The sequence below is a fragment of the Hakea prostrata genome, chromosome 3 (genome assembly GCF_041222555.1).
Source record: "Hakea prostrata isolate BN-2017 chromosome 3, UWA_Hpros_2, whole genome shotgun sequence".
Lineage (NCBI taxonomy): Eukaryota > Viridiplantae > Streptophyta > Magnoliopsida > Proteales > Proteaceae > Hakea > Hakea prostrata.
Genome location: NC_142602.1, coordinates 471,923 through 487,742, shown reverse-complemented (window position 1 = coordinate 487,742; position 15,820 = coordinate 471,923). Strand labels below are relative to the sequence as shown.

Here is a 15,820-nt window from a genome sequence, read left to right as displayed (position 1 = left end):
TTATGTAAGAAGTGAAAATTAGCTTGCAGATGTCTTCACCAAAGCTTTGTCAAAGGGATTGTTTCAAATTGCATTGATCAAGTTGATCTCAAATGATATCTTCGATCCAACTTGAGGGGGAGTGTTATGAATGTATCTTGCTAGTCTCCAACTTTATAAGGAGACTAGCAAAGAGGGGGAATCATATTAGAATTTAACTTCTTGTAGAACTTTTACTCTTTTTTATTTAAAGATAATGAAACCTCACCTCAGAAATAAGTTGATTGGGGTTTTCTTGCTGTAGATGTAGATTTCACATTGAATGCCAAACCACGTTAATTCTTGGGTTTTTGTGTAAATGTTTATAATAAATTCAACAGGTGGGGTGGAGAAGGTGTCTGATTTGAAGAGAAGTGTATTGTTCTAAATGTACATGGTCGTAGGAGTACTTTGGACTGGGAGAAAAGTGATATAACTTTCGTTTCTTACAAGAAGTGTATTTTGGGGTTTTTGTTTCCAGAATTACTCGAGTCAGTATAATGTTCAACCCAGCCATACATGAATGAATTTTAACCATGGAAGATGCATTGTTTTCTTATAGCCTGTCTGTAGGTCTAAGTGCATCAAACGACTACGGAGACTTCGCTGATATGCACCGTCCCCTTGTTGAATTCTTATGCCAAGAGGAAAGCATATTGAGAATAGTCATCCTCACCTGAGGCTGGGTTCCATGTGAAGGGATAGGCTACCGACATGGCACTGTTTTGTATGATATGGGGCATTTGCTGAAAGAGATTACAGATTAACATTCAATATTCCTGTCGTGATTCCAGCATGTATCCTCAAAATATACAATTAAGTCTTCAAATAGCATCTTTACTTTCCAATGGAAATCCAACCAATCAAACCCTTTAAATTGGTGTATATAGATTGAATAGGTGCTGGGCATATTGCTACGAGTGGGTTCAGATTCTCAAGTGGTTGCACAGAGTTACCTTGCTTCTCCTACGGAAAGAAGCACTAATTGAAAGAGCGATGGATTCTATTTGAAGAAAATCCCACAAGGAAAAGGAAGGTCAGCAGCAGCTGTAGCAACCCATTTGTGCACAACAAACGAGTACGATGAGGAGTTTTGACTCCTTTTGAATGCTCATTCGTCGTGCTGATTTTCCCATTATGTCTGAAACACATCAAAAGGAAAATGCTTCTGTACACTGTTGCCAAATGCAGTGTTTTTTTAGCTTCTGTCATAGAAAACGTCGGTCCCTCCGCACCTACATCTCCAATACACAAAAAATTCTAATTGAATCAGCTACATAAGAATTTGAAAACAGGCCACTGGGTGGTTTCACAAGTTGTACCAGTTGAAGCAAACTCAATTGAAGCAAAGAAATCCAATATGAAGATCATTCACGGAAGATCTACAAGGGATGAAATTGAGACGCGGCTAATGAAATATAAGTTCAACTTAGGGGTGCTTTAAATGAAATACGTGTCATGTTGTTGCATTCCCAAATCTCAAGAGCACATACCCGATTGAATCCAACATCGAACTAAAAAAATGACCATTTCCTTCTCACTAATTAGCACCTTCCATGACGTTGGATCCTCTGGGTGCCTTCCAATTTAGGCAGGGTTTTGCAACCTACTGATTTAGCCAAGATTCGCAAACTTGCAGATAGCCAAAAATGAATTGAGATTGCCACTACAAAAGCTTCAGTTCACCTGTTACATCATCAACCACATCAGCAGGTCCCAGAATAGCCATCACTGTTCTTGAATTTGGTGCAATCTGTGTCCTCCCAGCATCAACTGTCATATGGGTTGGTAACTTGAGTGATTTTGCCCTTTTTTGCAAAACCAGCAGCTCTTCCTCATTCTCAATTTTCAAAACCACCTTAACTTGCCCACACATCTCCCACCTATTTAAAGCTTTTGGAGCTTTACGAACAAGCTTCTTGTACAGGCCCAAAGTTGCATGACTGCACTGGGCACCAATCTTTCCTTTACCCATCTTTAAGTCGCTCCTAACAACCAATACCATTTTAAAGTCGTCAATAATATCGGCAAGTTTTTCAATTTCAAGAGATTCAACCACAGCGGCCGCAGCGTATCGTCCAACCGAGGCAGGGAGCCGAGCGTTGCAGTGAGTTCCAATTAGATAAACCAAAGCAAGGCAGCATGCCCCAATAAATAAGGCATTAATCCATGACAGATCAATCAATGAAATGAAGTCCATCTTGTACCTATAAAGGGCATAAAAACAATAATCATTAATCAGATCTCAGATAGAAGAACAAATGCTGAGACCAGACTTTCCAGGTTCCAGTCAAGTCTTTCTTCTGGTAATTTGAAATTGAGATCTTGCTTTTTAACACCAGGGGAAATGAGACAGGGAAAAAGCTTGCTTGGAGATGGAGAACTCAATTTGTCCATTGTGAAGATGGACTGGACTGTATAAGTATTGTTCGTCCTCACTCTCTCCCCCTAAACCCTCAATGCCCTGGAACATTCCAACAAGAACCATGTAGAGAAAACATGGGGGAAAAATAAATTTATGGAGATGAATGGAGAACAGATCAGCTGAAATGGTGTCTTTTACTCTGATGTTTGAGATAAAAAGCAAGACCTAGGGAATGCAATCCAGTAACTGATATTAGGTTTCATCAAAAGTCTACATTGACCCAATATATGCTAGTTGCTAATTTTGGTCCAGGAGTGATTTGTAACGCAAAATATTCAAATAGTTCATTCTGCAAAATCAAGAAAGAAAACAGAAAAATAGATTCGAATACTTGAGGAATTATTCATTTGCCTTAATTTGAACTTCCATTGTAATAATTTCTGTACCCATTTTCATATTCTCAACCAATATAATATGTGAATATCAAAGATGGAACTTACACATCTATGAATTACTAGAATAGCATATCAATGTTTACCAAAAAAAAAGAATAGCATATCAATCTATACACAGCCATCCGTAATCTAACTTTCAGAAGAAAGCTATAAACAAGAACAAAATGTCCACGATAAAACATCAGTTCATAAACCAAATAGGGGAAAATCTCAGAAAAAATCACAGACAAGGGAAACCCAAATATGGGGAACGGAATCAACTATCTTGTGCAGAAATTCTTAACAATGTTAACAAAATCCATAGTTTAACTTAGCCTGATGGGGATGTTACTCTATTTCAGCATTTGATAAATCAATGAAGCCATGAACTAGTACCAAGCTTACATTTTTTTTTTAAGTATAGCCGAGTAACTGATTGTCTAATGCATTAACTATAGTCCTACGGAGAGTGAACTCAACCAGATCTAAAACATCAAATAAGCTCGTTAAAAAAAAAATCTCCAGAAATATCTCATTAAAAGCAAAAGCAAAACACTGAAACACGAGATATGATTGATTGTTTATAGTCTTTAATACCAAAAACAGATAATGAGAATCATGGTACCTGCAGAAAATCCGCCACAAACAGGGACCGAGAATGTAGCCTTCTGGAGGATGACACACATAAAGACACTCAATCGTAGAGAGGGGTCACCAGAAGTTGAACGACATTGCCGGATTGGAAATCTCAGTGAGTTAGGGTAGTTAAGACAGAAAGAGAGGGAACGGTGGTTGCTATGCTGCTTGAGTTGAACGCCCTATATCTACAATTCGTACAGGTTGAGCCACAACCGCAGCAGCGGTGGTCGGAAATGGGAAAAGAAAATAAGGTTACACGGTGAGGGTTCCGACTTCGAAATTCGTTTGGTTTTGAATTTCAGAGAAGGAAGAGTACCGGAGTAGTGGGAGTGGGCTCGGCACTTTGAAATTTAGATGGGCTCAGGTACGGATATATTAGATAGATCTTCGGTGTATTTATTTATTATTATTATTAGTATTATTATTTTGGCCGATATGGGCAAGGTGGGCTTTCTGTAACGGGTACATTTACGAAAGTCTAAAACGGCCCACGTAGGGTGGTCTTCCACTATTCTTCTGTTTTTGTTTGTGTAAAAAAAGGGTGGCCTTCCCCGTCTATAAAAGATTTTTATTTGCATTGGCTGCCAACGTTGTTGATTGTTTCATATCGTCTAAATATGATCAAACGGTTGAGAATCAAATCGTGTGGTTCACTTATAAAAACTATTTTCTATTTTCATATTTTAAAGGTTTAAAGTTTCTTAATTTACAAAATCAACTCCTTATTTACCCAACTCCCAAATCCCTCTTCATTTTGCTTGCTCAAATCCTCTGCAAGGACCGCGACTGAGATATTAATGGAAGAACTCTTAGTCCATCATTGGCTACTCTGTTTGCTTTCATTTCCATATCAAGAGAAATCCGTCAGTTTGTGTTCATTGACTCTTCTTTTTAGAACTTTGTTCAAGTGCACTCGAAGCCTTGATGGCAAGGGTGGCCATATCGGGAGCAGTGAGACAATACTTACAAGCCAGTTGTGGGAAGGACAAAGTAAATCTACAGGGTTGCAATTGTTCATAGTATAGAAGTACATGTATAGTCACACGTGTATCATGTATAGACACGTGTATAATTCTATAAATACAATACTTGTAACACATCTTAGAAATCAATGAAAACATATTTCGTTTCTCTCTCTTCATTATGGTATCATCCCTTCCGAGCGTGAACTTCTCTGTTATTCAAGAAGCTTCTTCTGCTTTCTCAAGAAATCCAGATATTTCTCAAGAAATCGTCATTTCTATCAGAAATTTCTGCCGTGAACTTCTATATTCTTCATGAAGCTTCTATCTGCTTCTTTCTGATTCACGATATTTCTCCAGCAGTAGTTGTTTCTATTAGAAATTTCTGCTAATTTCTTCAAGAACTTTCTGCTACTTTCTTTCTATTCTCACTTTGCTTCTTTTTTCGATCGATATTCTTTTTCTGATTTCCTATGGCTGCATCGTCTTTCTCTGTGTTGCCGTTTCCATATCCAAGCAACTTGAATGTTGCAAATTTTGTCACAATTCGATTGAACTCAGAGAATTATCTCCTTTGGGAGACTCATCTTCGAACCCTATTTGAGGGTCAAGATCTTATTGGGTTCATCGATGGACATATTTCAGCTCTTGATCGTATATTGATCGCTGATGATGGCGAAGAGTCTCTAAATCCTTTTTACCCGGCATGGGTTCGTACCGATCGACTTGTGAAAGCCTGGATCACAGGAACTCTCGCGACTCTTGCACTTGGTTTGGCGGTAGGTGCAACCTCCTCTTTCAATCTTTGGAAAACTCTAGCAGACGCTTTCTCTCAAGTATCTGAAGCTAGGGAATTTGAGATTCTTTCTCGACTTCATTTTCTGCGCAAGAAAGAGTCGCAACCTCTTGCAGATTTCTTGATTAAATTCAAGACTCTATGTGATCAATTAGCTTCAATTGGCAAACCTGTGGCTGATCAGCATAAGGTGTTCTTGTTGCTCACTAATTTGGGTTCTTCTTATGAGACTTTTGCAACAACTATGTTGAAGCCACCGGTGTCTTCATATTCTAAAATAATTCCTTTGCTCCAAAGTCACGAGCTGCGAAAATAAGGGTCTTCTTGGTGAAGCTCCTAATTCGGCTATGGCTTTCACTGCTCAATCAGTCTAAAATGATGGTGGTCGCAGAGGATTTCGATAGAGAGGGGGTGGTCGTTCTGGCTGTGGTGGTCGTTCGTTTAATGGCAACTCTTTCTCTTCAGCAAATCGGGGATTTTCTCAGATAACAAAGTCCGGGACTTCTGGCAAAGAAGATTCTATGTCCGATCTTTGTTCGATGTCAAGTTTGTAAGAAAATTGGGCATGATGCTCTTAAATGCTGGTTTCTGTTTGATCATTCATATTAGAATTCTTCTGTGCCAAAGGTTTTAGCAGCTATTCAGTTAAATGATCCTCAAGATGTTCGTTGGTTCCTTGATTCAGGAGCAACAGATCATGTTACCTTAGAATCAGGTAATCTTTCTTGTTTAGTTCCTTTCAAAGATTCTTCCAGATTAATGGTTGGAAATGGATCATCTCTTTCAATCACTCATAAGGGGTCTGGTCATCTACATCTTGGGAATTCGGTTTTGCCTCTTCAAGATATTTTGGTTGTTCCAGATATTAAGAAGAACTTGGTCTCTGTTTCTAAGTTAACTTCTGATCTTGGTTGCATAGTAGAATTTACTAATTGTGGGTTTTCTGTCAAGGATGCTCAAACTCAGGAAGTTTTGGCATTGGGGAGTAAGAGTGATGGTTTATATGTTTTTGATGATGTTGGTAAAGCTCCTCAAGCTTTGTTTTCTTCCCGTTTTTGTTCGGTTTTTGAAGACATTTGGCATCAACGATTGGGGCATCCATTTCCCCGTATTACTACTTTTCTGAAATCTAGAGGATGTATTTCTGTAAATCCAAGCATATCTGTGGTAGTTGTCAGATGAGCAAAAATGCTCAATTACCTTTTGTTAGTTCGTTTACTAGATCTGTAAAACCACTTGACAGAATTCATTGTGATTTGTGGGGTAAAGCTCCCGTATCTAGTGTTCAGAAATTTCAGTATTATGCTTTGTTTGTAGATGATTTCTCTCGCTACACATGGTTGTATCCTCTACGAAGAAAATCAGAATTTTACAATTGTTTTCTTCATTTTAAAGCCATGGTTGAGAATCAGTTTGATGCTCATATCAAAGTATTTCAATCTGATGGGGGAGGTGAGTTCAGTTTGGGTATTTTTCAACAATGTTTGGCAACTAATGGTATAGTTCATCACATCTCTTGTAGAGGGACTCCTGCTCAAAACAGTATAGTGGAAGGAAACATAGACACTTAGTAGAAATGGGTTTAGCAATGATGTATCATGCTTCTATTCCAATGTGTTTCTGGGTTGAGGCTTTCTTTACATCAGTCTATTTGATTAATCGGTTGCTTTCTTGTGTGCTTGATATGCAATCTCCATTGAAGCTGCTGTTTGGACAGGATCCTGCATATTTTTCTTTAAGAGTTTTTGGGATAGCTTGTTTTCCTTACTTAAGACCTTATACTACAAATAAATTTGAGCCTAGGTCTTTACCATGTGTGTTTATGGGTTATAGTGACAAGCACAAAGGTTATCGGTGCTATCATCGTGCCTCTGGGAAAGTGTATATTTCGAGAAGTGTGATTTTTTATGAATCTCTTTTTCCGTTCAAGTCTCCTATAACTGATACTGTTATTTCTTCCACACCGGTACATGTTAGTATTTTTGATGGTTGGGTTGCTTACAAAACTGATGATGTTCACTTGGAGACTGCTCACCCATTTTCTGGTTCTTTGGATTCTACTTCTCATCTTGATAAATCATGGTTTGATAGTAATACGAATCAAACTACTTCGGTTGATCCTGGTAATTCTGCACTACATAATTCAGCAACTCAGGTTGTGGGTAATGTGTTCACTTCTGCTGCAAATGGGATTCCAAATGGTTTAACATCTGATTTGAATTCTGCATCACATAATTCTGTTGATCCTGGTAATGTGTCTTTGGATATTAGTTCAGCAACTCAAGCTGTGGGAAATGTGTTTACTTCTGCTGAAAATGGGATGCCAATTGGGTTAACAACTGATTTAAATTCTGCTCTACCTGCTGGTTTGGATTCTATGGTACATAGGTCTTCTAAAGATAATTTGCCTCACACTCAGTCCACTTCATTTGTTCAGCCCAGCACAACTGTTATGTCTTCATTTCAGCCCACTTCACTTGATCAGCCCACTTCAATTGTTCAGCCTAGTACAACTATTATGTCTTCACTTCAGCCCACTTCTAAAACCCATCATATGGTTACTCGATCAAGTGTTTGGATTGCTAAGCCTAATCCAAAATACATCCTCACAATTTCTACTATTCCACGAGAGCCTCGGTCTATGAAGGAAGCTTTAGCTCACCCAGGTTGGTTTTCTGCTATGCAGGAAGAAATGAAAGCACTAGATCAAAATAAAATTTGGTCTTTGATGCCTAGGACTGCTGATATGAACCTTGTTAGCTGCAAGTGGATTTTTAAATCTAAACTTAAAGCTGATGGTTCTCTTGAAAGGCTTAAAGCTCGTTTAGTTGCACGAGGTTTTACTCAGCAAGAAGTAATAGATTTTTATGAGACTTTTAGTCCAGTTATTAAACCTGGTTCTATTAAGCTTGTGCTTAGTATTGCCACTATGATGAAATGGCAAATTAACCAATTGAATGTTAAAACTGCATTCCTCCATGGGTTGTTGAAGACACTAGTTTACATGACTCAACCTCTTGGTTTTCATGATCCTCAAAGGTACACTGCTGTATGCAAGTTACATCGCTCCTTATATGGGCTCCGTCAAGCCCCAAGGGCTTGGTTTAATCGTTTTAGCACCTTTTTGTTGGACTTTGGTTTTGTATGTTGTGCTTTTGATAGCTCTTTGTTCACTTATCAGGGTAATGAACGAATTCTACTACTTCTCTAATATGTTGATGACTTTGTTTTGACTGGAAATGATTACTCATTTCTTCAAGAGTTTATTGGTCAACTTGGGGCTCCTTTTGCGATCAAAGATTTGGGTTCTTTGCATTACTTCTTGGGCTTTTCTTGTCTCAAAAGAAATATGCTTGTGATCTACTTCACAAGGCTCATTTGGGCGATGCCAAACCTATGCCCACACCCATGGTGACTCGGTCTGCTCAACTTTATGATTCCCCATTATATCCTGATGTGCATCATTTTCGAAGCTTGGTAGGTGGGTTACAATATCTCACCATGACTCGCCCAGATCTTTCTTATTCTGTTAATACCGTTTGTCAAGCCATGCAAAAGCCCACAATGAGTGATTTCATACTCCTAAAACACATTCTTCGTTATGTTAAAGGAAGTTTAGATCATGGGTTACATATTCATCAGCATGGATCTTTTCAGTTATATGGCTACTCAGATGCCGACTGGGCTGGTTGTCCGACTAGTAGACGATCTACTATGGGTTTCTGTACCTTTTTGAGCCCTAATTGTATTTGTAAAATCCGGCCTTATCCTAACCTTGACCCGGCCCGGATTTTATACTGTTGCAGGTCCGAAGACCCGAAGTGGTGGTAGAAGAGACCTGTGGGCCCTCTTAGTGGATGATTCGATGCTTGATGTTGAGCCTATGGACATTGACAATGATGCCCCTCACTTGAGCACATTGTCAATATTGGGTGAAAATCTGCGCATCGATGAAGATTGAATTAGTTGAAGCACTTCCTGGAACCCCGTGATCAATCCGAAGGTATTATCTGAAACTAGACTTGTTGATTGACTTGTAGGAGAAAATCCCGCTCGATTTGACCCTGTATAGCCTCCCGAATCCACTCCTGAAGTTGCTGTCATGGCTTGGTTGACTACTTGGTCGACTGACAGTCGACCAGCCAGTCGACCAAGAGTAATGGAATTCGAAATTACACTAAATTTCTTCCCATTTTGCCCCTACCTTTTTGGAACTCGTGAATGAGGACCTAAACTAATCATTGGCACTCCAGAGCTCGAGGTTGGGCACTCTCTTGGGCTATTCCTTGATGTTTGGGGAGATCTTTGACTCCAATCATTATTGTATACATTAATCATCAACTCAAGGTATGAATTCTTCTATTCCTCTTCTAATCTATTCATTTTTCTATCAATTAATGATCTTGAAACCATGGCTGAAGTGCTGCAACCTTGCAAACACTTAACCATGAGTTTTCCCCTTTCAATTCCTTAATCCTCCTCCACTCTTGCTATGCTATGATTCAAATGAGATTAATTGCACTCCATCACTTTGATTCTATTCAATCTAACCCATTTTGATTCAAATCTGATATGTAGATGCATGATAAGCTTAGACTATAATGAAATTAAGATTCTAGCTTGATTCTTAACACTCATTTGATTGATTCCTATCATCCTTTACAATTTCTATCAATTCCAATTTAATTCTTGTTAAGTATCATATAGAACCTAAAATTTCGATTTGGGTATTTTTGATTGAACCGTTGGATCATCATGAAAATTAGTGTGTAGTATCCTCTTACTGTTATAAACATGCTCTCCAAATTTCATGACGATCGGAGCACCGGAAGGGCAGTTTCGGATCAAGTTTCCATTGCTGTCCTGAAGTTAACAAGTCTTGGTTGACTGACAGTCGACCAAGCCAGTCGACCAAGAGTTGTTAAGGCCCTGTACTCAGCCGAATTGATCCGTTTGAACCCCAATTCAATTGCTTTCTTCTTTGACATTACTTGTATGATTATCTAGGGTATCAACATTGATTTTGGGACCATACTTGGTAATCATTGAATATATTTACAACTTGATTAAGGTAAAGACAGTCGTTAACTCAAGTATGTTAATTATATCAACATGCTTACATTATGGGAACTTAATAGTTATGTTCATATGAGTATTCCTTTACTATACATGACTGTTATGTGTTTTCTTATCAGTAATATAATGTATATATCATTTAGAATATCATGTTCAGTTTTACTTTATGATTTTATATATGATCAATCATGTTATGATATGTATTTGTTTATATGATGAATCATTGATTTAGTATAATATGATGAGATTGAGTTTGTGATTGACTACGTATGACTTGGGATTGGGAAGTGTCCTTCCGACACTTCTGTCCTTGGACATCGGAGGGAGTAGAATGGGATATTCCCCGAAGGTGTCCATCGACGTTTTCCCGGGTTGTTGGATGACATATATAAGATTGTCTAGGTGTATGGTTAGGATATTTTCCCTTGTCGTATCAGACCCCAATCAGAAGGGTATTGAGACCAAACGACCCGTTGTAGAGTATGGTTGAAGGGCGTTCAAGACCGGTATCCACTCCGTGAGAGGACTTGAACTATACTGCGGAGACCCGAAAGGGGCCATTTGTTGGTAGGGTTGCAAATGGATAGACCTGGGCTGACGGGCGCTCAAGACCGGTAACCAACCCGTGAGAGGACGTGAGAGCTTCCCGTTTACCATTTGTGGATGACCAATAGGGTTGATGAGTCCGTAGTCCGAGTTGGTCGGTGCCATAGGGAAAGTATCCGGACCTGACATGATACGACTGAGTAGATGACTTGCATTGGGCTAGGCTTCGCCGCGACATCCGCCAATACTTATACCAATGGTGATGTGAGAGAGTGGTGACTAAATCCCCAACCATGGCTTGATGAGGACCTTACCCAATTACCACGGCAGACCCAAGATATCTTATGATTGAGGGGGAGTGACTGACGACCCAAAGAAGTATGGTGCTATGGCTTAAAGCATGTCTACCTTAGAGACTAGCATACTTAAGATTAGAATCATATTTCATCATTGTCTCATATCATATTGCATCATATTGTGACTTGTATCGAATGAAATGTGTATTATGAAACAACTTGTCTTGCTGAGTTCTTTTTGAACTCATTCCTTTTGTGCAATTTGTTAGATTATACTGCAGGTACAGAAGACCTTGATGGCACGTCCTATGACCTGAGCTATGATCCCGCATACTACCCTTCGGGTGATGGCTACGCGGAGAGTTAGGATTGCTATACCGAGGAGGATTATAGTGCGTACCAGGGTTAGCCCCACATTAGTGAGGGAGCGGCCACGTTGGGTTTACTTCATCCACGCTTTTGAAGAACAAATCATTAGGATAGAAGAAACCTATGTGTAGGTCCCATTTCCCTGGATAACTGTAATCATTTGGATATCTTCACTCTAATTATTATGGATTTGTTCTCGGCACAGTTTGTAACTTAACTTTATTAACTACATTTCCGCTATTGCTGGTGGAGTGACTTCTGATCACTTCTTCTCTTTGAGACTACCTCTATATGAAGTTGACATTTAATATTTCCGCACTCTGATTTACTATTTCTTCTTATTCAATTGATCTATTTATTGTTTGTTTTATACATTGATTATATTGTTCATGATTATGTTATCGGGTATGTGGGAGGCATGGCCGCTCGATTTGGATCTTCGGGCTGTGGATCACATCCCGGGTATGCCAGATAGGATACCGGCTGAGGTGGATGTGACAGTATTTCTTGGAGTGCTAAGAAGCAACCCACTGTTGCACGTTCTAGCACGGAAGCCGAATATCGTGCTATGGCGTCTACCGCAGCAGAGTTAACTTGGTTAAGTTTCTTACTTCAAGATCTTGGAACCACAACCACAATCTGCTATCCTCTATTGTGATAATTTTAGTGCACTTCATATGACTGTTAATCCGGTCTTTCATGCCCGTACAAAGCATATTGAGATCGATTATCATTTTGTTCGGGAGAAGGTGAGCACATTTAGGTGCTTTTTGGATCTCTATGGTACCATTTAAGGAAATGTCATTTTAAATTGAATAGTATATAATGCATCACCTAAAGCAGGAAATGTTGTATTGCTATGTAGTACCCAAGAAAGGTAGGTCTGTTGCATTAGTTGCCAAATGTTCTTTCTCTTGGAGGATGTTGACGAACTCTTTGGTTGATGACTTAGCTGATTACTCATTTTGGAAGGCAAAAAGGGTTCTGTTTGTCTTGGTCATTCAGTCACAATGACATCATGTAAATTTAATTAATATATGACAGACTCCAATTTGTAATCTCACAGTTTTCTAAAGACAGCTGACGAAGGGCATCATTGGTTTTGAAAATTTGAAGTTGCACTACAAGGAAATGTGGTGAGAAAAGGTCTGGACTTTGGAATGACTGGGGTTTGAAGAAACATAAGAAGCTAGGAAAAGAATAAGGATATGATGAGTGGTACCATGACAGTAATTTTGAGAAAGAAGAAGAGAATAAAGATAAATGAACACTTGAGAGATCACACATCTCAACCACTGGGACTGCATGTTTACATCCTTTGCACATAAACTCATGCAAGAAAATAGAAACTTGGTTTGCAAACAACTTCAGGACTCCTAATGGTACTCTCCTTGGGGGCCTTTTTTTTTTTTGGGGGGGGGGGGGGGGGGGGGGGTGTGAACTGAAAACACAAACTTATAGGACTATCAAAATTCAACCTAGAACTCCTGTAAAATAGAATAGTTTTTTTTACCATTTAGTATTTAGAGAGTAATAAGTGTTTGAGCCTTTAGCTTTGAATTACACATGACCTCTCTCCTCTATTCCTGTTTTAGCCTTTTAGATGTTCTAGATATGCCAATCCTAAATCTGTTTCCTCATATGATGATATGAAAACCATCAAGCTTCATTGGTTCAACAAACTGGGGCCCTAACTACTATTTGGACTTTTCAATTTAATGTAGTAATTTATACCTTTATGGTATTTTTTTTGTTTTTGGTGGCATAGATACCCTGTTATATGTGACGTTTTAGCATTTCAGCTGGAGCAAATTTTATATATGCTTTTCTCTTATGCAGGTTCAGAAAAAGGCCTGTGACAAAATTGATCCGAGTTTTTACCCTAGATTCAAGAAATGGTGTGATGATTATTTCTTTATTAAGGTAGTCTCATGGATAACTCTATCTGCTGTAATATCTTCTGCATGATGTTTCAAAGTTTGCTATAATATTTTGATTATTCATAGCTTGTGTCGAAGCATAAACTTACTGATTTTGTCTCCATTTCATTTTCAACTAGTCTATGAGGGGTTTTGCTTCAAATTGAAGGTAAGGCCATAAACATGGGAATTTGTTGTGTACATGCAATGCAAATATTTAAAACTTGTTTGGAGTATATTTGTGACTGTAACTATATAAGAGAAAAACAAGGCCCTAGGTCTTTCCCTTGGACTTCTAGTCTCTTCCTTGGGAACACGTGACTGGTGATGGAGGTGGATTTATATCATCTTTGGCAGGTTTTGAAGGTCTTGCAGTGGCCAGCAGTGATATTGGCATGCATAAGAGAGGCCATTGTCTTGCTTCTAGCTTAGAACATCTGCTTCCAATAGAATTGAAGGAGAGGTTTCATCTCACCTTATTTTAAAGCTCTGCTAGTGTAATTTCTTAGTAATATATTGTTTTGCATCGATTATTTTGGGCCTCTAATTCAATTCCACCCGATTTGTTTATGAACAAATATGTTAGGATTCTCGAGAAATTAATTTATTTCTTTCTATCGTCATAGTATAGTTCCTCAAAATGATGCCCTCATCCGTTCAAATGCTCCAAAGTTGAATCAACTTTGTAGTCCTTGTGCATCCACAAATCGTTCAGCTTCTTTATCAGGCCAAAAAAAAAAGGGTTTTCAACTTGAACCTTTTCACTTTCTTCAGGAAGCTAGTTATCCTGTTTTCCTGGTTTGCAGATGCTTAACATGATGATGATAGTTAGGGACAATTGTTTGATACCGGAAATTTTGGTGGTAGGGTGGGATCCTATAGCTTCTTAAATGTCTTCACAGCTAAAAGTGAAGTTGATTTAAAGTGGTGAAGAGGAGGGAGAAATGTCTGAAAGTAATTTTGGCCCTGGGGGAAGGAGGGGTGCGCTGTTGTGTGGATTATGTTGTGCCTCAACTACCCTTCTGATGTCCTCCATCTTGTGCCATATGGTAGTGCCTGTTGACAATCAAAATTCTTGGTCATCTTGTTTACACAATTATCTAGTCATGGATTATGTTTCTGTCTCATCCTATCTTATTACTTGTCAGGGTATATCGTTTATGTTGACAATATTTACTAATATTAATGGACTATTCCTGCAGCATCGTGGTGAAAGACGTGGGCTTGGAGGAATATTTTTTGATGATCTTAATGACTATGATCAAGAGATGCTTCTTGACTTTGCAACTGGTAATTTGCTGGACACCAGAGTTCTCTCTGTAGTATGCTCATTCTACTTATGTTTATAACCCCCCGCCAACCTTTTTTTCTCTTGCAGAATGTTCTAATTCTGTGGTTTCTGCGTACATACCAATTATTGAGCCACGGAGGGATATGCCATTTACAGATCGGCATAAGGAATAGCAACAATTACGAAGGGGATCGATGGTATGTGGAATTCAACTTGGTATAAGTGTTGTGTTTTTAGTGTGAAATTAGATGACCATTTGTACTTTCTGAAGTATGTTGAATCGACCATTTATTTTGTGACATGAAGGTTTATGACCGTGGTACAACGTTTGGACTAAAGACAGGAGGCCGTATTGAGAGTATCCTTGTTTCGCTTCCACTCACAGCAGGATGGGAATATGACAATGTAAGTGTAATAATGACATGATCAGACATGGATGGTAGTACTTCAGTATGTTAACTTAATAGATTATCTCTGTTTGCAGAAACCAGAGGAGGGAAGTGAAGAATGGAAACTATTAGATGCGTGCATCAACCCGAAGGAATGGGTTTGACCTCCTAAGGGGTAAATGACATTATATCATCTTGAGAAGCCAACCTCTACTTTTTTAATTCACTGAGAATAGTGAAAAGAGTAGTGCAGATTGCAACGAGGAATTTGTGGAGGGGGGTTCAAAAGTTGGTATAGATTTTGGGTAGGAAATGTTGTGTTATAGTTGTATTGCCTGGCTTTCAAATTAGCATTAGGATAACAATGCTATAGCCTCGGTTGTACCCTTGATCACTGTCTTGCTGTTTATACATAAGCAACACTGATTTTCTACAAGTATAATCAGTATAATCTTTTACTGATTTAGGATTGAAAGAAGCCAAGGATTTGGTGGAAAAGACGCCAGTCGTCCTCAAGAAGGGGATAACCAAGGAGGAATTTGATGTCTTTGATTAGGTTTTGTATCACCCGTGGTTATAGGAGTGTTAGATTTGAGATTCAGACTATGATCATTCAAAATTCGGATTGAAAACGGATGATCAGAAGCTTGAGTTTTTTATTTGAACTCTTTGTTTTTTGGGTGGTCACTAGTGGTGACCGCTCAACTTAAGCGACCGGCT

General features: G+C 38.8%; 1 protein-coding gene and 1 pseudogene across 2 annotated transcripts; one reads left to right on the top strand and one right to left on the bottom strand.

Moving 5' to 3' along the window:
- Window positions 1-805: 805 nt before the first annotated feature.
- On the bottom strand, window positions 806-3,786 carry LOC149019815 (uncharacterized). The gene is made up of 2 exons (XM_089146833.1): window positions 3,443-3,786; window positions 806-2,225 (listed from the first exon to the last, which is right to left on the bottom strand). The coding sequence occupies exon 2, from the start codon at window positions 2,216-2,218 to the stop codon at window positions 1,685-1,687; it is 534 nt and encodes a 177-aa protein (XP_089002959.1). The 5' UTR covers window positions 2,219-2,225; window positions 3,443-3,786; the 3' UTR covers window positions 806-1,684.
- Window positions 3,787-13,281: 9,495 nt separating this feature from the next.
- On the top strand, window positions 13,282-15,264 carry LOC149019814 (coproporphyrinogen-III oxidase 1, chloroplastic-like; annotated as a pseudogene). The gene is made up of 5 exons (XR_016172023.1): window positions 13,282-13,424; window positions 14,623-14,710; window positions 14,799-14,927; window positions 15,018-15,116; window positions 15,196-15,264. The product of XR_016172023.1 is annotated as a coproporphyrinogen-III oxidase 1, chloroplastic-like (transcript).
- Window positions 15,265-15,820: the final 556 nt, after the last annotated feature.

What these genes read in the sequence shown, in the direction of transcription:
- LOC149019815 (XM_089146833.1), bottom strand. Translation starts at nt 2,218, where the DNA reads ATGGACTTCATTTCATTGATTGATCTGTCATGGATTAATGCCTTATTT.